Here is a 23,922-nt window from a genome sequence, read left to right as displayed (position 1 = left end):
TGAAGAGGTCTAGAAGAAATCAACTGTAGAAAAACATAATTAATACAAATCCATTAACAAACTTTTGATGAAATTCTGGTGGAGACAGCTATAAGCAGAAGAGTTCTTGTTCTTACATGAATTTGGAAGACAATAGAAAACACGAATGGAAAACTGACTGTGAGCCAGCAATACGCACTTGCAGCCCAGAAAACAACCTGTGTCCTGGGCTGCAGTGAGAGCAGTGTGGCTAGCAGGGCAAGGGAGGGGATTCTCCCCCTCTTCTCCACTCTCGAGGCCCCCCTGCAGTGCTGGGTCCAGCTCTGGGGGCACCAACAGCAGAAAGACACAGACCTGCTGGAGCGGGGCCAGAGGAGGCCACGGAGATGCTGGGGGGGCTCGAGCCCCCCCCTGTGAGGACAGGCTGGGAGAGTTGGGGGGTTCAGCTGGAGAAGAGAAGCTCCGGGGAGACCTTGGAGACCTCCCAGGGCTGAAAGGGGCTGCAGGAAAGGGGGAGGGACTCTGGATCAGAGGGAGTTGGGATAGGACTAGGGGTGATGGTTTTAACCTGAGAAAGGTCAGATTTAGATTGGATCCAAGGAAGAAATTCTTCCCTGTGGTGTGGTGAGGCCCTGGCACAGGCTGCCCAGAGAAGCTGTGGCTGCCCCCTCCCTGGAAGGGTTCAAGGCCAGGTTGGACGGGGCTTTGGGCAACCTGGGCTAGTGGAAGGTGGCCCTGCCTGGGGCAGGAGGTTGGGACTAGAGGGGCTTTAATGTCCCTCCCAACCCAAACCAACCCGTTCTGTGATTGTATGAATTTAACAGAGAAGCCACCGTTCAGAACTGAACCTCTGAGTTCTGCTGTTTCAGTGAGGTAAGATTTCCTGCGCTGATGTTGAACGTCTCTAAAAAGGGCTGAACAATACGTACTTAAATGACGAAACGCCCCTTAATGATGCGTGTTTCTGCAGCGCAGTTGTTGCGTAGGCCCCACAACATTGCATACGGGCTGTGTTTTGTTACTGTATGATGTGGTGCAAGCCAAAAGTTGCCAAAACACTGTGAGTTTAGCTCAAGCTAAGCCGCAGCGCTGGGACGGCTCCTGAGCTGGTGGTGTTGGAGCTGTTACTCAATTGACAAATAATCATCAGTACTGACGAACTTGTGTGGACTTCAGAGAACTGGCACTGACTGCCAGAGACCCGCTTACTCACAGGAGCATCACCCCGGCTCCGGTGATGACGTTATGAACAGAGAGGTGGGAAAAAAAAAGGGACAACAGAGCGATGGCCTTTTTGTCTCCCAACCCCATCACGCTGGTAACTGCTGGTGCAGGGTGGGGGCCCATCCAAAACAAACACGCCGTGTTTATTCAGCGGCGGGAGCCAGCAGAAAAGCCATCGTATAAGTAAGCGGCTCCCGAGGGGCCGCACAGTGCCGGTGTCGGAGGGGAAGATGCCACAGTGCGCCACTGGGTCGCTGTCGCGGGACGGCCCGCGGGGACAGGTACGGGCTGGGCCTCCCTCGCTCCCCCGGCGGGCCTCGGGGACCGGCAGCGACGGCCCTTCGCCGCCGGGGCGGACGGAGAGGCGGCGGCGGCCGCACAGCCCCGGCCCGCAGCGGGGGTCGCGGCTCCACCTGCAGACCGCGGGTGTCATGTGACCGTGAAGCCGCGGGAGTCACGTGGGACTGGGGGGGCGCGGTCACGTGAGCGTGGGCGGCCATGGCGGCGGCGCGGGGCCTGCTCTCGCGTTGGGCGGTGTCGCTGCGGCCGGTGAGGGGCGGGGAGGGGGGCGCCGGGCCGGGGGGCGCGGGGCTGGGCTGACGCTGTCCCTCTGTCCCCAGGTCAGCGCCGCGGCGGCGGCCGGAGCCTTCCCGAGGCGTGTGAAGGTGGTGGAGGTGGGGCCGCGCGACGGGCTCCAGAACGAGAAGGTACGGGCGGGCCGGGGCCCCCGCCGCGCCCCCAGCACCTCCCCTCGTTAGCGGGGGGTTTCACTCACCGAACACCCGTAACGTGCCATAGTGCCCCACCGACGGGGCTTGTTTCTTTAAAAGCCGCTTTTTGATGTTGAAAGATGAAGGGTGGGTTTGTTGGGTTTTTTTTTTCAGTGGTGGAAAAGTTTATTGTGAAAATAATAAGATCATTTTTCTTTTCTTCTCCTTGTTAGAATGTTGTACCGACAGCGGTGAAAATCAATTTAATCAATATGCTGTCAGAGACGGGGCTTCAGGTTATAGAGGCCACCAGCTTTGTTTCCCCCAAGTGGGTTCCTCAGGTCAGTAATCAGACAGGATTTACAACTGTATGTTATAAAGATGCCTAATAATAGATAGTGATCCAAGAAAAAGATTCTGCTTGCTCCAAAATCCTTGTTACTGTGGCTTGTAACTGGGCAAGAAACAGCAAAACCAAATAAAAGAGGTTGCGATATGCCAGCCTTCCCTTTGGACCCTGCGAAAGGGGGAATGTACAGCTCAAATACAAACAGGTGGCTGAGCACTTGTTGGCCCTGGGTGACTGAACTATGATCCTTCACAGGGTACAATGCTGTTTGCTCTTTAGTGGCTCTTTTGCCATTTCTCTTATTTATAAATATTGCTGTCCCAGTACATAAAATCAAATTTAAAAAATTATTCTGTAACTCGCAGCTTGTCACCCCTAGAAACCTTTCCTTGTTTATTTTGCAGATGGCTGACCATACTGAAGTTATGCAAGGAATTAATAAGTTGCCGGGTATTAGTTATCCTGTGCTGACCCCTAATCTGAAAGGATTTCAGGCAGCGGTAAGAGATGGCAGCGTCTGGCTGTTCACGGGGCCTCGTGCAGGGTTGCCTACAAAGAACACTTGGTTAAGGGTGGGAAATGCATCTTTTATTCTGGCAGGCAGCAGTCTCATCTTGTTCCTTTACAAGGAATTGTTTTGCAGGTGAAATAGAAACCTGCTGTTTATAATAGAAAATACCTTGATATGTTTTCTATTGTAAAAAAAAATAATTTGTGACAGTGATGCTTTCAGTCTTATCTGCGTGTCCCACAGCTCTCCTGACTGCACCCGGCAGATGTGGCTTTACTGCTGCATCTGTAACTTTACGCTTCTTTCGAAGATTAACTTGGATGTGTCATGTTTTTGCTGTAGAATGAATGGAGAAGAGGATTGGGTTATTCAGGGAAGAACTGGGGAAAAAATAATTTTTATAAAACGAGAGAACTGTTTTCATGGTTGAGTTTGTCATTTCCCCTGCAGGAGAAATCGGCTCACGTTAGTTTATACTCTCTTTTGGCAGATGGCAGCAGGGGCCAAAGAAGTGTCGATCTTTGGAGCAGCCTCTGAGCTCTTCACTAAGAAAAACATCAACTGCTCCATAGAGGAGAGTTTGGAGAGATTTGATGAAGTGATGGCTGCAGCGAGAGCAGCCAGCATTCCTGTCCGGGGGTAAGAAGTTCCTGCTGCGAACTTACCATCGAACAGGTCGCGCGGAGAGATGTGACTGCTTGAGTTTATCTCTTTGGAGTCCATCCCGTGCAGTGCTAGGGAGTGGGATTTCTTTTAAACTTTACCTTTTTGGGAGGGGGACTGTCTCTCTATGTGAAAGGGTGCAAGCAGATGTGAGCTCAGTGCATTGAGAAGTGTTAAATTTGGAAACACCGCCACACTAACGATGTTTCAGATGGTGGCCTGTACCACTCCTGACAGTTTCCCCCTTTGTGTAATTATTCTGACTTCAGCTTTACCAAATGATCGAAAATAGCACTAGCTTCTTGGCAAGCATTTCACATGAAAGTACATAAATCCACAAACCTAACAGTCCCGTGCATTCTCCTCTTGCAAATTCTTCATGTCCGTAGAAAAAGTAATTGTTGAATCGTTAATTATGTAAGCTGTGGCCATCGGACTGATTTTTAGAATATGAAATTAATTCTTTCATTGTATAGAGCATGCAAGATGCAGCACAAATCCTGATGACTTTAGCTAGTATAATCTCACTTCAGTTCTCTAGCTAAAAATGTGTATTTTTTTTTTTAACCATAGATACGTTTCCTGTGTCCTTGGATGTCCCTACGAAGGGAAGATTTCTGCAGCTAAAGTTGCAGAGGTGAGTTCACTATAAACACCACCAGAATTTCTGAGAGGTGTTTGGCTCACTTTTATGGCTGTGAGTGGGGCACAGGGGGCTGAAGGATGTGTCAAACCATTTAACCAAAGACTGAGGGGAAACTGGGGAAGGTTACAGCTGGGTACCACCACAGCGAGGGGGGACTGAGTCCCGCTGAGATGGACGGGGAATTCAGGGAGGCGTGAGGACCTGGAGATTGGTGATCCCAGAGAAAACTCTCCTGGCTATTGTCCCTGTGGCTGTTGTGCTCCAGGGAAGCATGCACTGATCCCTCCGTGCAGCAGGTCTCCAGCTCTGGGGAAGGGAATGACAAAGCCACCTTTTCAGTAAGTGTCTTGGCTTTTGGACAGGTCTCAAAGAAGATGTACTCGATGGGATGCTACGAGATTTCCCTCGGTGACACCATTGGCATTGGGACCCCAGGGAGCATGAAGGAGATGCTGACAGCAGTCATGAAAGAGGTGCCAGTGGGGGCTCTTGCAGTTCACTGCCACGATACCTACGGGCAAGCTCTTGCCAACATCCTGGTGGCACTTCAGGTGAGATTTTTGCTTTGAAGAAAAGCATCTTTCCTTGGTTTTGATTCAGAACCAGTAGACCGTAGATTCAGAACCACTTAGACTGGCTCTGAGGAAGGATTTCTGTGCAGAAGGGGCTGTTGGGCGTTGGAATGGGCTGCCCAGGGCAGGGGGGGAGTCCCCGGGATCCCTGGAGGGGTTGAAGAGTCGGGCTGAGCCAGCACTGAGGGATCTGGGGGAGTTGGGAACGGTCAGGGGGAGGGTCATGGTTGGGCTGGAGGAGCTGCAGGGACTTTTCCAACCTGGATGATTCTGGGATTCTGTGATTTGAGGAGCAGGACCACAGTTTGTCCTTTAAGAGGAATTTACTGATAGTGGGTTTGTTTGCAGATGGGTGTGAGCGTGGTTGATGCTTCCGTTGCTGGCCTCGGAGGCTGCCCCTACGCCCAAGGAGCTTCAGGAAACGTTGCTACAGAGGACTTGGTGTACATGCTGAACGGCCTGGGCATCCACACGGTAAGCACGAGCAGCCTTTGCCAGTTCAGGCTTCAGCAGGGGTTCGAGATTAGGCCCAGGGAGCCCGAGCGTAGCGGGTTCAGCTGGAGGATGGCTCTGGCTCTGCCGTGCAGGTCAGGCAGGCCGAGCCTGCGGGCCTTGTCTTGCCACGGCAGGCCCACCCCCACAGCCAGGCCCATTGCCTCCTCTCCCTTTTTCCACGCTCTGCAATTTGAACCCTCACTCAGAATTACACCAGCGAGCAGCAAGCGCTCAGGGCCTCGTTAAAGTACCCTTTAAAGGCTCCCTCACCCCCTGCTCATCTCTCCCAGTGATGCCAGTTGTTACTGGGCAGCTTTACGTGGCAGAACTGGTAACAAAGCATGTTGTATCTTTTTTTTCCCATGAAGGGTGTGGATTTGCAGAAGCTGATGGACACAGGCACGTTTATTTGCAGTGCTCTCAACAGACGAACCAATTCCAAAGTGTCCCAGGCATCTTGCAGACTGTGATACTCAAATCGAGCTTCTCTTTGAATCAAGAAGAAAGCAAGGATCCAGCCTTGGCTGGGTTTCCCCTCCGTTCTGCCTCTGATCTTCAGTGCTCCTTCCAGGCTCAGCACTTGAGAGGAAATGCATAATCCATCAGAATCTATGAAGAAATGAAAAAAAAACCCAAATACTATATTCAACCTTGAAGATGTTAGCCATTTGCCTTAGAGAAGGGAGGACGTGGATGGGCCGAGGGAGGAGTAGCACCAGCTCAGAACAGCATCCTGTGTAACTTCTACCTCGAGACTGTTGCCATAAACTACCAGCAAAGGATAAACCATAGCTTTTCTAGTTAGAGCACTTCTCCAGGTCAGGCATGACCCTTCTTCCCTTCTCTCTCCTTACTACAAATGTTAAGACTGAAATCGAAAGGCTCCCCCTTCGTCGTTGAAGTGTCGAGGGGCAGCCTTGGGCCTTCTGTCTTAGTGTTTAGGGATTGTAATAACGGACTGTATCTGTTGTAAGATACTTCTAAATACTAGCAGTAATAAACCACATTATTTAATATTCTACGCTATTAGTAATTTGGTTTAACTGAATCAGTGAAAGAGCTTTTGCTGCTGGTTTGGTTCCAAGTACCTTTTTTACCAGCACTCGACATGGAAATGCTGCATCAGGGTGGGCTGTGGCCCATCCCTGGAGAACAAACAGCGTGAAACACGCTTGTTGTGTACACACACGTACTCCTCGCGGTCCTAGGGAAGTCTCCCCCGGTCTTCTATTTAAGATAATTCATTGAATAGTTTATTTGTGAGACCAGAGACAAGTGCAGAGCCCCCGGCCTTCCGTGGGGTGGGCCTGGTTTGTGGCTGCGTGCGGCACCTTTCCCTGACTGTCCCAGGCTGCCGCATATGGGACCGGCCTTCCGGGTCTCTCCACATCGCTTAACAAGCCGTAACCCTTCAGTAAACCGTGACGCGGAAATAAGCTGGAATCGGATAAATCGGGGGTGTGGGGGGGTTGTTTTAAACCCGGGGCTCCGTGGGCTCCTCCCGCCGCCGGGGGGCGCTATGGGACCGGGCTAGCCCCGCGGGTGGGCTCTGTAGCCCCGCCCACTCCCCGGCGCACCAATGGCCGCCGTCTGTCTGCGCTAGTCTCCGCCCCGAGAGGGGCGTGGCCGACCTGCGCATGCGCCTCCCCCGCGGCTTTTTGTCCCCGCCGCCGGCCCGTAGCGGGCGCGGCCGTGACGCGTTTCCATGGGAGAGCGTGCGCGTGGCACCGCGGGGGGGCGGGGAGCCCCGCCCCGCCTTAAAGGGGCCGCATCCGGCGCAGAGGCAGCGCGAGCGCGGCGGCGGGAGACGGCCGGAGCGGCGGGTGAGCGGGCGGGGGGGTGCGGGCGGGGAGGGGGGCGAGCGGAGGGACACGCAGCCGTGCCCTCCTTCGGCAGGGGGGTCCCACCCCCCGCGCCCCTGAGGGACGTTCCGCCGCTCAGGGACCTCCGGCGCCTCAGGTAAACCCTGGAGCCGGCCCCGGCCCCCCCCGGCCATGCGCAGCCCCTCAGGGCACCCCCGGCCCCGCAGGGAGCCCTGGTCCCGGCCCCAAGCCCAGACCCACGGGTATCCCTGGCCCTGTGGGTGGCCGCAGCCTCGCAGGGAACCCCGCGCCATGGCTGTGCCACGTCCTCGCCCTGTCCCGCGTCCACACCCTGTCCCACAGGCCCGTGCCCCGTCCCGCTGCCTGCTCACCTGCCTGCTGGAAAGCAGCGTTATTTTGTTTTTCCAGCCCTCAGCTGCCTGGCTCAGGCTCTGGCCTTCCCTGGAGCTGCCCTCCCCGGCTGCCAGAGCAGCCCTGAGGCCGGCAGCAGACACAGACTAGGATGGTTTCGTGATTTCAGTTTAGTTTTCAAACTTAGACGGAGCTCAGAGAATGACTAAAGTCATCCAGGGAGAAAACTTTCCTTGTGCTGCCTCCACATGCCTTGGTGATAAAGTGGATTCTGCCTCCTTCCCACTGGGCAGGACCTGCTTGTCGGTTCCCAGGGATGAGGGGCTTTCTTGCAGGTTATTTTTCAGGTTTCCACTTTGTGTACGCCAGCAAATGCCCCCGTAGTCAGCAGTGACCCAGTGCCCACCTTCCTGGGAAACGGGTAGAACTGGGCCAGCGTTGGGCAAAGGAAGGGATGCTGGAGGGAGTGCTGGGACTGTTGTAGAGAGGGAATTTCAGAGCTGGAGAAAAAAACAGGGAATGGGGGAAGAGGGCAGAGGTGATGCCTGATGCCCCTTGAGGAGACCACCCAAGTTAACACCATTAGATGACTCCCTGCCCCTGTGCTTAGGGGTGAATTAGCCTGAGGGAATGGGTGACACCAGGATCTTGGCTGGATTTAACAGGAAGAACAAGGGGTTTTCCCAGGTATGTGACAAGTGTCAGATAAGCCCTCCCTGTCCTGGAGGTGTGAGCCACATCGGCAGGGTGTGCTGCAGCCTGCCCAGCCCGGATGGCGGACTCTAACGCAGGGAGTGCCGGCCGGCAGTGCTGACGTGACAGTGTCCCAGCCCTGCCTGTCCCTTCCCTCTCAAGGCCCCTGGCTGTCGTGCCCACCCCGGGCCACCTCACACAGTGCTCTCACTGAAGGGCCTTTCCTCCCCCAGGGAACCATGGCAGAGAAGATCCTGGTGACCGGCGGAGCTGGCTACATCGGCAGTCACTGTGTGCTGGAGCTGGTGGAGGCTGGCTATGTCCCCGTGGTCATAGACAACTTCCACAACGCCATCCGAGGTACGGAGAGCCTCCCTCCCTTCCCGTGCAAGGGGCTCGGCCCGTGTCGGGACCTCCAGCTCTCCCCGTGCCTCCACCCCCTTCCATCTCCCCAGGGGCAGACGCGCTCCCCGAGAGCCTCCGGCGTGTGCAGCAGATCGTGCGCCAGCCCATCCTTTTCCAGGAGCTGGACATCACCGACGAGGCAGCGCTGCAGGAGCTCTTCAGTAAGGTGAGAATAAAAGCTGTGGTGCCCCAAGGTGGTTTTGTGGGCTCCTGGAGGTGGGAACCGGGAGGGAGATGCAGGAGCTGAGCAGGGAGGACAATGCTGAGGGGATGCTGTGACCAGCAAATGTTTCTCTGGGCCATGGGGATCACACAGGCTGGCTGAATGAAACACCTGCGGAGACTTCTGACTGGCTTCTCCCGTTGCTGTGGCGCTAACGCCAAGCTCTTTCTCCTTCTGCAGCACCATTTCTCAGCCGTGATGCACTTTGCGGGGCTGAAGGCAGTGGGGGAGTCGGTGCAGAAGCCCCTGGAGTACTACAGGGTGAACCTCACCGGGACCATCCAGCTGCTGGAGGTGAGCAGAGCCGGGGGGCAGCACGTGGTGCTGGGGGCTGCAGGGGTGCTGGGTGACCCCGATCCTGCTCTGGGGTGGCTGCGCTGCCTGCCAGCCTGGTCCCTGCGTGCTCCCAGGGGTGTGAGGGTGCCTGCACGGGGGGAGCTGGGTGGGCTGAGCTGGAGGGGGCAGAACTTGCTGGCTCAGTGGCGGCTGGTCCCTGCTCCCCAGACCATGAGGGCCCACGGCGTGAGGAACATCGTGTTCAGCAGCTCCGCCACCGTCTACGGGGACCCCAAATACCTGCCCCTGGATGAAAACCACCCGGTTGGAGGCTGCACCAACCCCTACGGCAAATCCAAGTACTTCATTGAGGAGATGATTCGAGATCTCTGCAAAGCAGAAAGGGTGAGGAGCTGCCCGCAGGGCTGGGAACCGCGATCTTTTCCCAGTGGAGTGTTCGGGGGTGACCCCGCAGCACCACACAGCGCTGCACTGTCTCGGGGCAGCCACGTTTGTGTGTCTCCCCAGGACTGGAACGCCGTTCTCCTCCGCTATTTCAACCCCATCGGTGCCCACGAGTCTGGGATGATCGGAGAAGATCCTCAGGGGATCCCAAACAACCTCATGCCCTACGTGGCGCAGGTACGGCCCCGCCGCAGCCTTTGAGGAGCCCTGGGCTCGTGGTGCCTGCGCAGGGCACGGGCTGAGGGGGCTCCCACGGGCTTGTCCCTCTGTGCAGGTGGCGGTGGGGCGCCGGGAATTCCTGAACGTCTTCGGGAACGACTACACGACGGACGACGGAACGGGTGCGTTGGAGAACGGGTGGAGCAGAGCCAGCCCAGCTCCTCAGCCTGGTTGCACCCCGGGTGGGAGGGCTTTGTGCTCACCTCCTGTGTCCCCGCAGGCGTCAGGGATTACATCCACGTCGTGGATTTGGCCAAGGGCCATATCGCTGCTTTGAAGAAGCTCAAGGAGAACTGTGGCTGCAAGGTACCAAGAGGGCTGGGGTCTGGGATGCGCTCAGGGCCGGGCCCTCACAGCCCTAGGGGAGATAAAGTGGGGCCTGGCCCTTCTGCTCTCACAAAAGCAGCTGACCCACATCCCTCATCCTCCTCCCAGATTTACAACCTGGGCACAGGCACCGGCTACTCCGTCCTGCAGATGGTCCGGGCCATGGAGAAAGCCTCAGGGAGGGAGGTAAGGTCTGACCTGCGGCTTGCAGGGCCGTGGGCACAAAGCCAGCTGCTCCCACAGGCCGCCCCCAGCTGTCCCCGCCACGGCAGCCCTTGGGCCTGTGTCTGCAGCAGCCACTGGCACCCGCTCCCTCAGCTCCTGGGCCCCAGGCGAGTCCCTTCTGCTGAGCCCCAGGAGCCCTCAGGCCCCACGGTGCTGCTCTCCCTGCAGATCAAGTACAAGATCACGGGCCGGCGGGAGGGAGACGTGGCCTCCTGCTACGCCAACCCGGCGCTGGCCGAGCGCGAGCTGGGCTGGAAAGCTGCCTTTGACCTGGACAGGATGTGTAAGAGCATCATCCCCTTCCTCGACAGGCCGTGCTCCACTGGCTGCCCCTCTCCTGGCCCCCCCCTCACCGCCGTTCTCCCTCTTGCAGGCGAGGACCTGTGGCGGTGGCAGCTGCAGAATCCCACAGGCTTCAGCAAGAACTGAGCCGTGGCCCGAGGGCTCTCCTGGCTGCTGTGGGCTGCTCCAGGACCAGCCCCCCCCGGGGCTGTCATCATCCTGGCTGCAGTTCCAGCTCCCCCTCCTGCCTCTTGCATGGGGGCAGGAAGGCAGGAGCACCCCCCCAGCCTCTCTCCACTCCTCATCCTCATCCCTCCAGGTCCTTTGCATCTCATAGAGCAGAAACCCAAGGAAGAACAGAGCCAGGGCCCAGCTGCGGCACCCAGGGCACAAAACCACCTCGTGGGAATGCACAGGGGCTGGTGCTGGCCCTAGCAGGGAGGGGGTGCTTGGCTGGGCCCTCCCTGTGCCCTGGCAAGTGGCCACATCCAGCACTAAAACACACCAAGTCCTGTCGAGCCCAAACTGCTGAGGAACCCACCCATTCCCCGCTGCCCCCGGGGCACCCGCTGCCCCCTGCCCTGGGCTACTGAGCCCCTACCTCATAGCCCCAGGAACCCCCCACAGGGACCAGACCCATCCCAAGCCCACCACGGCTCATTTCCCCAGGGCCGAGGCCCCGATGCCTGCCAGGGGCTTTCCCCTCCCTCAACACACCTTCTCCCCTGCCCCCCCAGGGCAGTTTTGGGGACCAAGCCTCATCTCCCCCCCACTCCTGTGCCAGCCCTGGGCACGGCCGGCTCTGCCTGGCTGCTGTTAGATGTGGCTGGTGCCTGGTTTGCCTTCATTGCCTGTGGCAGCCAGTTCCATCATCACGGTGCCAAAGGCTGCCCAGCTCTGCTGTCAAATACTGGTCCTATTTATTACTGGCAGCTCTTAATGGCTTCGTTAGGCAGCGATGACGCAGTCAGCCCTGTTTGCTGTCAGTTAGATTAATAACTTATGCTACTAAATTATGAATCGAGCTTTTGATTTGTTTTTAAATAAACTTTCTTACTTTCTAAGTGGCAGCTCTGTTCTGCTTCCACTCAGCCTGAGCTGCTGTCCCTGGGGCCTCATGCTAATCCCCCCCCCACCAGTTATAGGGGTGCTGACGATGCTTCCTGCCCAACCACGAATGATGCCAGCTCAGCTCTGGGAGAGGTTTACGATTTATTTAACCTTGTATCTGACTCTGTGGAACACACACACAAAAAAACCCCAAACGTTTACAAGGAAGACAAAAGAGAGGGAAGGAAAACAAAACAAAACAAAAAAGCTGTATTGAGGAATGGAGAGAAGCCGTTCTCCCTCCCAGGTCCTCAGCACGGCCCCGGCCAGGCACGTGCTGCTCAGGCGGGGAGCGAGCAGGAATGCTCTGCCAAGGGGCCAGCGCGGCCACCCGTGGCCGTGCCCAAGGACGGCCACGAGTCACGGGCCCCCGCTGGCCCCCGCTACGCACACGGTTCCAGTTCACAGTCGAATAGGTCGGTCTGTCCGTCCGCCAGCCCTCAGGTAACCCGCGGGGAGCTGCGTTCCCACCCCAGCCAGCCCCTCCCGCCTTCCCCACCCACCGAGCGCCGGGAGGGGAGGACACAGCAGCTTTAAAACAGACAAAAAGTAGAAGAAACAGCAGGACTGAACCCCAAAAGCCAAGGGGCAGAGCCGGGCTCGCCCCGATGCCAGCAGCAGGTTTGCTGGTTTAAGACTTCCTAAAGGGATGTGGGGGGTGGAAAAAACAAAAACCCAACCCAAAACAACCCAAGAAACCAACCAAGGATGGGTCTGAGAGATCCGACTCTCCGCAGAGCGGGTTATTGCTTTGCGCATCCCGGGCAGGGAGGGAGGACATGGCTGGAGCAGAGCTGCTGCCACTGAGCCCCCCGCCTGTGCCCCCAGAGCAGCCCTCGCCCTCGGGGAGGTGCCAGCCCTGCGAGCCCAGCCACAGCCCGCTGCTGGCCACAGGGCAACCGAACAGAGGCCGCAGGGCAAGGGGCCAGACAGGACACGGTGGCCCCACGCAGAGCCGGAGCACGCGGGAGGGAGCGATGGCCCTTAGGCTAGGTGGGTTTTGTGGTGGTTTGGCTTGTTTGGTTTGCTGTTTTTTTTTTAAAAGACAGGTACAGCTCCAGCCCCCGGAAGGGCCCAACAGTGCTGTGGGCTCAGCCCATGGAGGAGAGGCGAGGAGAAGGGCAGCGCTGCTCAACAGCGAGTGCCCTCGGCCCTGTGGGAGGGGATGGGGCGGCCGGGACCCCACCCCTGGAGGAGACATTCAGGGCCCCATCCCCGGGGACTGGTGGTGGGGACGGTCCTGGCCTCGTGCCCCAGCCAGGCTCCCGCTTGAGAAGGACGAGCCTCGGCCGCAGGCTCCGCGGAAACCTGTGATTGTACACGGAGAAAGGCCAACAGAGCCCACAGCCCCTGGGGGGGGGGCACAAAGCCCTGCCCCACAGGATGGGGTGCGATGGCACCCGGGTGTTAGATGCTGGTGAGATGATGGCTGGGAGCAAAGCTGCTTCCTTCTGCTGCGCCAGGAGCCCTCCCTGAGGGCCAGGGGGCCTCGCCTCGCCTCTCCCTCCCCGAGCCAGCCCACGTTCAAAGGGAAGGAGAAGTAGCAGCAAAAGAGACATAAAGGACCGGGCCAGCGCCGGGCGGGCTCCGTGGCAAAGCCGCTCGGACACCGGCTGTAAACGGCAGCGCTTTGGGGCTCTGAGGGCGCAGAGCCAGGCCGAGGGAGGGAGAGACGCCGCTGGGAGATTGTAAAAGCAACAAGAGGAGGAGGAGGAGGAGGAGGAGGAAGGAAGCGATTATCTCAAGGAGGGCAGAGCTGCCCCAGGCCGACAGCTGAGGCTGCTGGAGCACGGGGCGAGCCCGACAGGGAGTGTGCGTGTGCGACAGGGCGGGGGCCGGGGCCCCGTGCCAGGAGGTGCAGGAGCTGTGTGGACGTTTTTCTGCCAGACCCGGGAAACGGGGCAGCCTTTGGCGGTACCGGCCCGAAGCAGAGCCTCTCCCCTGGGCCTTGAGGCACTCGCAGGAGAGTCCCGGGTTCCTGAGCTCTGATTGAAAACCCGTGAGTCGCCTGAGTGGAGGCCGAGAGCAGCCGCGGAGAGGCCGGGCCGAGGGCAGAGGAGGAGCACGGGCTGCTCTGGGCCACAGAGGGCTCCGGAGGGTGCCCCAGCCCTGCCCTGTGCCCGCACCGCTCCTCCCGCCGCACGGGGACACGTCCCACCCCTAATACTGTTACAAAAAAACCCAAACCCAACAAAAAACAAAACAAAACAAAAACTCACCCGCGCCGCGCCATACCCACACACACTGCGGTGCCTGAACAGGGAGTCGGGGGGATGGTGACCCCCACAGAAACCGCTCGGAGCAAGAGGAGAGAAAAGGCCACTCGAAAACTCGCCTTAGCTCCAATCTCAGCTCCGAGAGCAGCAGGGAGAGATGAGGCACCCCCAGCCGCAGCGGTGCGAGGAGACGGGGAGAGGCAGGGGCCAGGGGTGCGGCGGGAGGTGCAGTGGGGTGCCATGGCTTCCGTTTGCAGCGGACAGGTCACGGGGGGAAAGATCGGTGGCTGCGACCTCGGCGTCCTTCCCTGCGACAGTCTCGATTGGCTCCACTTAGATGCGGGGCAGCAGCTTCTCAATGAACTCCTTCACCGCCATCATCTCCTGCGGAGAGGACAGAGCCCGTCGCTCCGGGGCTCCTCGAGGGCCGTGTCCCCCCCCAGGCGCAGGGGCTGCACGTCCCGTGTGTCCTGGACTCTGCAATTTCCCTGCCCTGCCCGACCCACCGTGCTGGGGTCAGTCCCAAAGGCAAATCCAGCCCCCAAGGGCCCCATCCCCCCTCCCCGAGGCACTGACCTGAGGACAGGAACTGTGCATCACGCCAGGGTAGGTTTTGAACTGGACCTTGGTGGGGGTGACGACAGATTTCAGCTTCTCAGCAGTGAGGGCCCCGAAGCGGACGGGGATCATGGGGTCCATCTCCCCGTGGCACTGCAGGATGGCGATGTCCTTATTCACGCCGTTATTCGCCGCCTGCAGCGAGGAAAAAAGCGCTCAGGGGTGCCCAGCAGAGGGGATCAACGGTGGGGAATGGGGCAGGTGCTTTGTCCGCGTCCCCTGGCAGCTCCCCTCCTCGGCGGGAGAGCTGCTCGCACAGCGCCTGCTGCCTGGCCACCAAACACCTCCCCACGGCCACCAAACCACCGAGCCGCTGCCCAGCAGGCGCGAGGAGTCCCAGGGAGCAGATCGGCTCGTGGGTGCCCACACCAGATCGGCGGCAGAGCCCTGATCTCCACTGTGCCCACTCGGAGGAGGAGGGAGGTGGATTAAGCCCCAACACCAGCCCCGGGCTCACTCTGGATGTGAAAGCCCCCCGCAGTGACCCCCCCGCGGGCACACGTGGCGGCGCAGGGTACCTGTGGGAAGGCCTTGTGCAGCGGGAGCCAGCAGCTGAGCGCCACGATGCCGGCCAGCTGGTGCTGGCAGGTGAGAGCCGTGTACAGCGACAACGCGCCGCCCTGCAGAGGATGAGGAAGGTCTGTCAGTGCCACGGGGATGGGGGGGTTGTGGATCTGCAGCCCCGGCTCACCCAGCACCCACCTCACCCCATCTTTAGACACCCCAACCCTTAGTCTGTCCCACCTCAGCCCCCTGCAGCCCAGCTCACCTGTGAGAAGCCCCCCAGGATGATGCGGTTGGGTGGGATCCCGTTCTTCATCTCATGCTCAATAATTGCTTTAACTGGGAGAAGGCACAGAAAAGGGTCAGTGAAGGGTTTGGGGGGTGGGGGGGGAGCTGAAGAGCAGCACCCGAGGCCTGGGGGTACACACAGGACCCTCAGCACATCAGGGTGAGGCAGGTGCCCAGAGCTCCCAGGGGTGGAATGCACTTGGCTTCCACCAGGGAGCAGGCATGCTGAGATCAGAGGAGAGCAGAAGGGAAGGAGCGGTGGAAGGAAGAAGCCCACTCCTGTCCCAGAGAGGGAGAGGTGTCCAGGAGATTGGTGCTTCCCCCTCCCCAAAGCCACTTACTGTTTTCTGCAGCTTTCTTGATTCCAGCTTCATCCTCAGGGGCATCCGGAGTCAACCCCATCAGGTCAAACCTGGGAGAAGAAGCAGGGTCAGTCCCAAAACCTCTCCAGCACCCAGGGTGTGGGGAGGCAGGAGCTGGGTGTGCTCTGTCCTTCCCCTGACTCCTACAGGGCAGCATATTTTGGCTCTTCAGCCCCCCCATTCCTCACTCCCCAAAATACACCCCCAAAAGGCTCCCACCCACCCCTGCCACCCACAGCACTGACCAGGAGGGCATAACCATCTTCATGTTGAGGGTCACCGGGATCCGGGGCCTGCAGAGAAAAAAAATTTGGGGTGTTTTAGTTCAAGTGCAAGAGAAGCAAGTCCGAGCCGAGGGGAGCAGGGTGACCGGCTCTCTGCCCGCAGCTGCAGGACGAGGCTCCCAAGGGACAGCAGGTCTGTCTGAAAACACTCAGAGCAGCAGCTCCTGTGCTGCTCAGCTCTGAGGGGAACCCCGCTGCCTGCAGGCAGAAAATGCCAGGGGTGGGGCCCTGCATGAACCAGCCACAGCCAGAGATGAAGTCTCACTGCGCAGCCCCGCAGGTAGGTGAGGGCACAGACCACTGTCTGCCTCCCCAAACAGTCCTGGCAGCGGGCACCAGTGTCAAAGCCCACCCAGGCCCCCCAAGGCCCTTCCCCAAGCAAGGACAACACTTACGCGTGAGGGCAAATATATTTCACGTAGGGGAGGCGGATGGAGGAGAGGGCGTCAGCCCAGCTGTGCCTGGGGAGAGAGGAGAGCAGGGAGTTCAAGGCTTGCCTTTGCATTTTGGAGGATGCTGGCAAAGGTGAGGGATTTCCCCCAAGGGCATTTTTTTTCCAAGGCTGCTGGACCCCTGCCCTGATGTTATTTTACTGGGTTCTGCCCACCCCAGCAGCCTGAATCCCAGAGCCAATCCCCAGCACAGATCTCCTCCGTGGCAGGGCAGAGCAGCACACAAAGCCCCGCAGCGGGAGGCAGAGGAGCCGCTGTCAGCAGGGCAGGAGGGAGAATCTCCTGTGCCGGTAGAAGCCTTTTGTTACTGCTGTATCTCCTGCTGTCCTTTAAGGTGGCCTTGCACATTTGAGAGATGCACTCACGGAGCTACAACCCAACTCCCAGCCCTCCCAAGGACTGCAAAAACCGCAGTGCTTATCTGCTTGTCTTAAAGAAAGCAGAAAATCAAACCCGCAGGAGGCAGGGGGCTGCCAGGCTGCCGGGATCATAAATATTCAAGTGCAGACAGCTGCTGGCCGGTGATTCCCTGCGAGGGTGGCGCAGGCACGGCTACAGGGTCGAGTTCAAAGCCCCAGACAAATCTTGGAGCTGCCCCTGGGGAAAGCAGCACCGGCACTGGCAGCAAACGGCCAGGCCTGGGTCTGTGTTCAGCAAAGCCCACGTCACAGCCAGAGTCAGCTCCAGGAATACTCACCCCGTGTCTCCAAGGCCATGTAAAAAAATGACCTGTTAAATTAAGCAGAAAAACAAAAGAATTAGCTAGTGCGACAGCCGGTGCCCTGGGAGAGAGGCAGGGCTGGGCTCGCAGGGAGGCGGCAAAAGGCCACTTAGTCACTAACTAGAAGAGACTCAAAACAGGCAGAAATTAGCTGATGCTAATGAGATGTCTCTGCAGCTTTGAGCATGACGGATGGGTGGAACAGGCGTATCATCATCATCATGCATAGTCTGCTGTCACGGCCAGGTCCGTGGGTGTCGGTGGCCCCTTGGCTGCCCAGCGGAGCAGGGGGGCAGTGGGTGAGGGACCGTCCCGCCAGGCTGCCCGGCACCACGCTGAGAGGAGGCTGAGCCTGCCCAAAGTCTCACAAAACCCACACCTACAGGCTTTTAATCTAAGGCTAGAGCAACCCCTAAGCGGTGGGGAGTAGAGGGAAGGCAGCCTGCTTGGTCCCAGGGAAGGAACAGAGGATTTTCTTTGGGGGAGATTTTCTTTTAAAAACTTTAAAATAGCCAAATCACTTCTATCTCCCACTGACTTCCCTGCAGATCAAGCCTAGCTGCAAGGCTGCGCCTGTGCTGCCACCCTGGACCAAGCACCAGAAACAAACAGCCCAGCCCAAAGGACAGTTACTCTTCCACAACAAGACAAGGTCTTGCATCCCCCCTGATGCATCAAGACATGCACCTGAGGAGCTGAGGGATTGTGGGCTCAGCTCATGGCTCCTCTAAACCCCACAGAAGCAGCTCCTTATCTTCAAGACTGCTAAAAGGGAAGAAGCAGGTGAGGCAGGAGGGGTCCGAGCCTTACCGCGGCAGTCTCCCGCTCTGCCCCTGAGACAGTCACGGCATCAGCGAGGAGGGGGACAGACATGTTGTTACCACACATACACCGAGAGGGACTCAGACACTGGCACCTGTGGGACAGAGGGACAAAGGTAAGGCAGGAAAATAAACCCCTCTTACCCCCTGGCAACTATGTGCTTCAGAGGGACCAGCTATTTGGGGGAAAATTAAAGAGTATGTGAAGGGTTTGGTGTTTAAAGCCCTGGGACAGTCCCACTCCATCCCTGGCCTGGCAAGGCTGGAGAGTCAGAAAGCACCAAATACCCTCCACGTCGCAGCACCAGATGCGTGTGAGTGGGGATGCGCGCGTGGGGTGTTGAAAGTGTTAAAATTAGCTCTTTCTGTGACACCTCAAAGCCAAAGTTATTTCTGTGACTGTAACGACGTGGGCAGAGGGCGGCCGGGCGATGCGCAGCCTCAGCATCCCTTCCCGGCTGCCAGCAGAGCCGAGGAGGAGCCTGACCCACATCTGCTCCGACGGGAAAGAAGGAAACGCCGGCCCCTGGCACGCTGCAGCACAGGCTTTACAGCACTAATAAAAGGTCCAGCCCTCTTTTATGGAGCCATTTAGGGATAAACTGGAGCGTTCAGGCGCTGGCCCGAGACCCAGCCCCGCGCTGCCTCCCAGAGCCTGTGCCCCCCCTCAGCAATGGCATCCCCCTCCCTCCCCGAAGCAGCCAGCCAGGACCACCACGCCGTCCCCACCGCGCTGTCCCCACCACCGCAGCCTCCTGCCAGCGCCAAGTGCTGATTGTCACCTCCCCGATCCTGGTCACCTGCAAGGCGGGTGGCTCCTGCAGAGCGAACAGCCCCCACGACACCGCCTTCAGACGCGACAGTCGATGGTGTTTGTTCCCAGTCCAGCACAAATCACTAAAACTACTGCACTTCCCATGACAGGCCCTAACCCCCGCTTACCACCCAGGACTAATTAGATCAGAGCACATTTAGAGTGCTGGCATCATCTCCCAGGAGCAAGATCAGCCTCCCAGCTACTGCCAGGAGCAAGATCAGCCTCCCAGCTACTGCCAGGAGCAAGATCAGCCCCCCACGGTCTGCTCAGATCTTCACATCTCGCAGTGAGCACCATCCCCAGAGGGTTTTGGATGGCACAGGACCACTCAACCCCCCCCCCCAACTCCCGGTACCCGGCAGACAGCCTTACCCAAGGGAAACAGCCGCCTCCTCTACCAGCCTGGACCAAGACCTGCCCAACTTGTTTCACCAACTGTTCGTCAGCTGCTTCCCCGACTCAAATAAAAACACGGGGAACAACAAGCTCCTCGGGTCTGGCGAACCTCGCAGACGCACAGCCCACGTGCTCGTGTGTACTCCAGGGTCAAAACAACCAGCGAGAAAAAAACAGCACCTGCCAAAAATCCTGGCAAGAAGAGCCAGAAATAAAAGCATCTTCCATGACAGATGGAGATGCTGAAACGTGCTCCCTGAGCAGACACAGACTCACGTCTTTGTTTTATTCACTGAGGCTTCACGGAAAAGAGGGGATTTGAGGGTCAAGGCTGCCCGAAGCACCCCCCAGGTGACACCCCTTGGAGACACCCAAGGTTTTTCTGGGGTGTTTCTGCCCCACTCCCGGAGTATCTACAGGAGGGTCCACAGCTGCCACCACAAGAACAGCTCAAGCACAGGCAGCCCCGAGGCCAAAACATAACACGGGAAGGATAAACCCCCCCAAAACGCGGCTTTGCCTGCACAAAAGCACCCCCACGCAAAAAAAGGATGAACTTTTGTCCAGCCTCTGAGCTACCACACCCCACACCTACCCCTCGCCCACGAGAGTGACGCCAGTGGGACCCACGGCCCAGCCCCGGAGTTACGCGTCTGTCAGGAGGGGATCAAGTCGCTTAATCGTCGTTATTAACGTGCCCGGGCCTCGCCCGCAGGCCCGGACCGGCCGCGGGGGAACCGCCGCAGGGAGGGAAAGGCAACAGGAGGCCGGAGAAACCCCACCGGGACGGGAGGGCCCGTGGCGGGGTGCGGGGGCCCGACGGGAGGCCTGAACCCCACGCACGGCTCGGCCGCCCCGTCAGCTTCCCGCCTGCGGCGGCTGGAACGGGAAGGCCAATTTTCGGCGGAAACGGGGCTTTTTGAGGGGTTTCCTAAAGGCTGGAAATCCGGAGGGCTCGTACCGACCCGCCGGGAGGCCTCTGGGCGTGGGATGAGGTGGGTGCGCGGCGGGCGGGGGGGGGGGGGGGGGGGGGCGGCGGCTCCACGCTGCGTGGAGCGGCCCCGTTACCGGCAACGTGCTCCCGCCGCCGCCCCGAGCGCGAGGCCTCAGGGGCCCACCCGGGACCCGCCAACCAGAACCGCAGCGGCGGGGGCCGGGGAGAGCAGCCCCGGATCTCCGGCCTCTCTGACGGAGCCCGGCCCGCAGCTGCACCAGCCGGTGATCTACCGTCCCGCTGCCCCCGTTAAACGCCCGAACAGCACCGCGGGGAAGCGGCCCCCCCTCGCCTCGCCCCGGCTTCCCGCCGCTCCCGCCCTCACGGAGCGACTCCCCCCCCCCCCAGGTCCGTCCCGCCCCGCACCTCTCCCGCGGGCCCGGCGCGCGCTCTCCTCCCGGCTCCCCCGACGCGCTCCCACCGGAAGTCCCGCCCGCCGGGTCACGGCGGGGTCAGCGCGGCGGAAGTGACGCGCCGCCCGCCCCTCGCGGAGCCGCCATGTTCGCAGCGAGGGCCCCGGCCGAGAGGGGAAGAGCGGGGCGGCTGGAGCTGCCACGGGCTTAGCGGGGGGAAGGCCCCGGTTCCCGTCGTTACCGCAGCGGCCCGGGGCCCGCCCAGCTTTTCCGTCTCTGCTGCTGGCGAGGCACCGAGGCTCCTGCCACACAACCACCGGTGGCAGCTCGGGCCCGGAGCCGTCCCCGCTGCTCGCTCACCCCCGCACCCACCGGCCGCCTGCCGGGGTGGGAGAACCGCTCCACCCCCCGGCTGTGACCCACCCTCCGGGACAGGCGTCAGGGTGACCAGGCCACGGCTCTGCACCTCAGTGTGTGTTTTATTGGCAGGCAGAGAAGTAAAAGACACCAGACACGAGCTCGCCACTGCCTAAAGACCGACTCTCCCTGCTGCAGGACCCAACATGCCGCTGCCCTCAGCGGCCACCTTCACCCAGGCCTTGCACACACTCAGTGCTCTGCTTTCCAAGGCAAAGACTGAAATGTAAAGCTAATCCAACACTCTCCGGGGCTTCAGGAAGCCATTTCTGTCCAAGTCAGCCCATCACATCCATGCGCTTGCACCACAACCTCTGGAGATTGCCGACAGCTCTGTTAGGAGATGAAGTGAGTCTGTGGGGTGATTTGTTCCAACTTGTGATCAGCTGGGTTTGCCGATGCTTCGTAATTGCAGATGGTGACTTCGTGGCGATGAGCCTGTACGAAGATTAAACGTGTTAGTCCAGAGGAGAGCAGAATACATGAGTCCCTCCTAAAACACCTGGCTGGCAAGAGCTGAGCAGGTTCCCATCTTGGACTTTTCATCACAGATGCCCTCACACTCCTCCCACTACTTCCCCATCGCTAGAGCTCAGCTTAAGCTACAATTTAAAGCCCTTTTTACGCTATTAGCACAGTTTTGCTCATCTCTGCTCTCACCTACCTCTGTCCACTCTCCTTTCAAGCCAATGTAAAAAATCTTCGTTGTCTCTGCTCCAAAGTTCTTTGGAAAGTGGATGGAGAGGTGGTAAACATTGGAGAAACGGGCAATTCTGAAAGAAAACACACTCTGAAACTGGAGCTGTGCATACAAGCTGCCACTCCACTGCACTGTCACCTCCTCCCAGCACGGTGCCGTGGCCCCACACTGCATAGCTCCTGCCCTAATCCGAGTCAGACTTGGGAGCAAATGACTTGAGGATGCAGGAGGAGCAGTTTCCCTCACACTTGCAGCGAGTGGGCCAGCAACAAGCTGCCACTGGGGCCAGGAGCAGGGGACACAACACCAGGATGATTCTGCACCCCGAGAAGCCCTGGGCCATGGGTGCAGGCACCCCACTGGCTCTGGGGAGGAGGTTTTCAGACCAGAGCTCTCACCTGACAAGGGCAGGACAGAACTGGGGAAGCAAAATCTACTGTGGGCAGCTTCGAGATACAAGGGAAGGAATGGCCCTCTGCTAACACCTTCCTAAAATTCAGCAGCACAGCAGCAGGCTGGATATAGTGCAGGTCCTGTGCTGGGGAGGAGCAGCCCCCCGCACCCCCCAGGTGCGTCAGTCCGCATCGTACTTGGTGGGGTACTCCAGCTCCCCCGTTGGATCCCGGTTCAGGTTGAACATCTGGTCCGGTTCCCTGGCTGCGTCATCAAAGGACATGTGAGGAATATTCTTGAACCTGAGAAAAGAGGGAGGAAACTCAGGAAGTTATTAACATACAGGTCAGCTAATTGGTCTCCTCCCCATCCATTAGCACTACCCAGATTCTTCTCAACAACAAGAAACAATTTGCTTTGTCTTCTAAAGGAAAAATACTGACACCACCACAAAGCATCATCATGTTCCAGAATGCCCAACACCCTGAAGAAATAACAAGGAACAAAGCTGGGGAGATACAGATCTCAGCATGCTTGGATACACAAAGAAACCCAGACCCCAGTACACTGGAGACCAAGGAAAATAGGGGCTCTATAAAGGTGTATTTTTTCCCCACAAGCAAGACCTGCAGAGTACTCAGTACTCTTTCATGTGAAAATAAAAGGCAGCATTAAGAAGGATCTCTCTCCCTTCAGGAGCGAAAGCAGGCCACACAGCTCAGCACAGCAGCACCACTGCCAAACACTCACAAACGTCACCTGACTGCAGGACACTCTGTCACTTGTGTCCCTCCCTCCCAGGCCTCAGAGTTTCCCCCCAAAATAACCCCTCTTGGCCCACTGATCCTTCTGCAGCCCACTAAGCCGCCAGCAGGTTGGTTTCTTCACAGCACAGTCAGGGTCTCAAGCAAACCTTCTCTACTAAGTAAAATCAGCACCTCATTTCTCTAGAGAAAAGGCAGCAAGTAGCCACGCTCATCCTTGTACAAGTTACAGTTTTTTTCCTCCTGGGGCCCCGGAATGACGGAGCTGCTGCAGAATAACACTGCCTTCACCCACACTGCGCACCCTCGCCAGTTGCTCGGGCACCCAACAGCCCGAGAATCGCTTTTCTCTTTGGCTACGAATCAATCAGTTCAGCTTAGGCTCCAGCAAAGTTAATGTTTCTTTTACTTACAGCCTCATCTCTGCCGGATGCGTACCGTCATCTTCTCCCATCACAATTACTCCTTTTAATTTCACGTTGCCCGTAAACCTGCCGAGAGACGCAGAAATGGCGTTTTCACCTCCCTTCTCTCCACATCAGCCCCGGTGACCGGAGCACACAGCCGTGCCTCACTGCCAGGCACACAAAGGCGAGGCAGAAGCCCCAACGACACCTCAGGGAAAGAACTTACGGGATATTAAACAGAAGCTCCTCATCGTCGTCGCTTTCTACGAACTGGGAAGAGAGAAGAGCAGGTCAGGGCCGGTGCGGGGACGCGGGTGTCGCACCGGGGGAGCACAGGCACCGCGGGGCGGGTAACCTCGGGGACAACACGGGGGCCCGCAGCACCTCGTCTCTCCCGCACCCCCTCCCGCAGCGGCACCGCTGCAGGCCCCGGCCCGGCCCCACCTGGGCGCGGTCGCCGCGCTCCTCCCAAGCGCGGAAGACGAGGGCGCCGCTGCCCTCGCGGCGCTCGTTGAGGCACTGCAGCCGCTGCCGGTCGATGCGCAGGTAGAGCCCCCAGGCCGCGCCCCGCTCCCCGCCGACCGCCGCCGCCTCCCCGCAGCAGCAGCGGCAGCGCCCGGCACCGTGCGCCATGACCGCGCCGCGCCTGCGCGCTCCCGCCCTGCGCCTGCGCGCTCCCGCCGCCCCGCCCGCCCGGGGGCGGTGCTCGGCGCTGCACACGTGCTCGGCCCCCGCTGAAACCGGGCACCGGCGAGAGACGCGGCCCGGGGCGGGGAAGGGGGCGGCCGGTCCAGCCCCGGACAAGGCCGGGCCGCACCCGCCGCTGGGCGAAGAGTGAAGCAGCGCAGGGAAAGGCGCGTGGGGCTG

The 23,922-nt window shown here is 59.0% G+C and overlaps 4 protein-coding genes across 7 annotated transcripts; 2 read left to right on the top strand and 2 right to left on the bottom strand.

The window, feature by feature from the left end:
* Window positions 1–1,426: 1,426 nt before the first annotated feature.
* HMGCL (3-hydroxy-3-methylglutaryl-CoA lyase) lies at window positions 1,427–6,170 on the top strand. 4 transcript variants are annotated; one of them, XM_074926046.1, is made up of 9 exons: window positions 1,427–1,484; window positions 1,824–1,910; window positions 2,147–2,254; window positions 2,667–2,762; window positions 3,264–3,412; window positions 4,010–4,073; window positions 4,445–4,633; window positions 5,003–5,128; window positions 5,518–6,170. In XM_074926046.1, the coding sequence occupies exons 1-9, from the start codon at window positions 1,434–1,436 to the stop codon at window positions 5,617–5,619; spliced, it is 972 nt and encodes a 323-aa protein (XP_074782147.1). In that variant the 5' UTR covers window positions 1,427–1,433; the 3' UTR covers window positions 5,620–6,170. The 4 variants fall into 4 exon arrangements, with proteins under 4 accessions (XP_074782147.1, XP_074782148.1, XP_074782146.1 ...); XM_074926047.1 differs by having other exon boundaries at window positions 1,434–1,490; XM_074926045.1 differs by lacking the exon at window positions 1,427–1,484 and adding an exon at window positions 1,666–1,752.
* Window positions 6,171–6,901: 731 nt separating this feature from the next.
* On the top strand, window positions 6,902–10,728 carry GALE (UDP-galactose-4-epimerase). The gene is made up of 11 exons (XM_074926040.1): window positions 6,902–6,972; window positions 8,250–8,376; window positions 8,472–8,587; window positions 8,825–8,938; window positions 9,149–9,325; window positions 9,449–9,562; window positions 9,660–9,726; window positions 9,825–9,910; window positions 10,040–10,117; window positions 10,325–10,439; window positions 10,530–10,728. Exons 2-11 carry the CDS (start codon window positions 8,256–8,258, stop codon window positions 10,583–10,585), a joined length of 1,044 nt encoding a protein of 347 aa, XP_074782141.1. The 5' UTR covers window positions 6,902–6,972; window positions 8,250–8,255; the 3' UTR covers window positions 10,586–10,728.
* A 905-nt stretch (window positions 10,729–11,633) lies between these two features.
* On the bottom strand, window positions 11,634–20,478 carry LYPLA2 (lysophospholipase 2). Its single transcript, XM_074926234.1, has 10 exons — window positions 20,388–20,478; window positions 17,804–17,909; window positions 16,970–17,001; window positions 16,216–16,281; window positions 15,782–15,829; window positions 15,516–15,586; window positions 15,152–15,225; window positions 14,901–15,002; window positions 14,341–14,517; window positions 11,634–14,148 (listed from the first exon to the last, which is right to left on the bottom strand). Exons 2-10 carry the CDS (start codon window positions 17,879–17,881, stop codon window positions 14,098–14,100), a joined length of 699 nt encoding a protein of 232 aa, XP_074782335.1. The 5' UTR covers window positions 17,882–17,909; window positions 20,388–20,478; the 3' UTR covers window positions 11,634–14,097.
* Window positions 20,479–20,833: 355 nt separating this feature from the next.
* PITHD1 (PITH domain containing 1) lies at window positions 20,834–23,696 on the bottom strand. The gene is made up of 6 exons (XM_074926125.1): window positions 23,500–23,696; window positions 23,282–23,325; window positions 23,062–23,139; window positions 22,082–22,186; window positions 21,456–21,564; window positions 20,834–21,229 (listed from the first exon to the last, which is right to left on the bottom strand). The coding sequence occupies exons 1-6, from the start codon at window positions 23,686–23,688 to the stop codon at window positions 21,128–21,130; spliced, it is 627 nt and encodes a 208-aa protein (XP_074782226.1). The 5' UTR covers window positions 23,689–23,696; the 3' UTR covers window positions 20,834–21,127.
* Between the last annotated feature and the right edge of the window lie 226 nt (window positions 23,697–23,922).

The sequence above is a fragment of the Athene noctua genome, chromosome 24 (assembly GCF_965140245.1).
Source record: "Athene noctua chromosome 24, bAthNoc1.hap1.1, whole genome shotgun sequence".
Classification (NCBI taxonomy): domain Eukaryota; kingdom Metazoa; phylum Chordata; class Aves; order Strigiformes; family Strigidae; genus Athene; species Athene noctua.
The sequence above is the reverse complement of the archived record's forward strand: the minus strand, read 5'-3'. Positions and strand labels throughout refer to the sequence as shown.

What these genes read in the sequence shown, in the direction of transcription:
- HMGCL (XM_074926047.1), top strand. Translation starts at nt 1,434, where the DNA reads ATGCCACAGTGCGCCACTGGGTCGCTGTCGCGGGACGGCCCGCGGGGA. An exon ending in CTGCAGCTAAAGTTGCAGAG is followed by an intron (nt 4,074 to 4,444) that starts GTGAGTTCACTA and finishes GCTTTTGGACAG; the next exon opens with GTCTCAAAGAAGATGTACTC. An exon ending in ACGGCCTGGGCATCCACACG is followed by an intron (nt 5,129 to 5,517) that starts GTAAGCACGAGC and finishes TTTCCCATGAAG; the next exon opens with GGTGTGGATTTGCAGAAGCT.
- GALE (XM_074926040.1), top strand. Translation starts at nt 8,256, where the DNA reads ATGGCAGAGAAGATCCTGGTGACCGGCGGAGCTGGCTACATCGGCAGT. An exon ending in ATCTCTGCAAAGCAGAAAGG is followed by an intron (nt 9,326 to 9,448) that starts GTGAGGAGCTGC and finishes GTGTCTCCCCAG; the next exon opens with GACTGGAACGCCGTTCTCCT. An exon ending in AGGAGAACTGTGGCTGCAAG is followed by an intron (nt 9,911 to 10,039) that starts GTACCAAGAGGG and finishes TCCTCCTCCCAG; the next exon opens with ATTTACAACCTGGGCACAGG.
- LYPLA2 (XM_074926234.1), bottom strand. Translation starts at nt 17,881, where the DNA reads ATGTGTGGTAACAACATGTCTGTCCCCCTCCTCGCTGATGCCGTGACT. An exon ending in AAATATATTTGCCCTCACGC is followed by an intron (nt 15,830 to 16,215) that starts GTAAGTGTTGTC and finishes TTTTCTCTGCAG; the next exon opens with GCCCCGGATCCCGGTGACCC. An exon ending in AAGATGGTTATGCCCTCCTG is followed by an intron (nt 15,587 to 15,781) that starts GTCAGTGCTGTG and finishes TTCTTCTCCCAG; the next exon opens with GTTTGACCTGATGGGGTTGA.
- PITHD1 (XM_074926125.1), bottom strand. Translation starts at nt 23,688, where the DNA reads ATGGCGCACGGTGCCGGGCGCTGCCGCTGCTGCTGCGGGGAGGCGGCG. An exon ending in AGCGCGGCGACCGCGCCCAG is followed by an intron (nt 23,326 to 23,499) that starts GTGGGGCCGGGC and finishes CTCTCTTCCCAG; the next exon opens with TTCGTAGAAAGCGACGACGA. An exon ending in TGAAAGGAGAGTGGACAGAG is followed by an intron (nt 21,230 to 21,455) that starts GTAGGTGAGAGC and finishes ATCTTCGTACAG; the next exon opens with GCTCATCGCCACGAAGTCAC.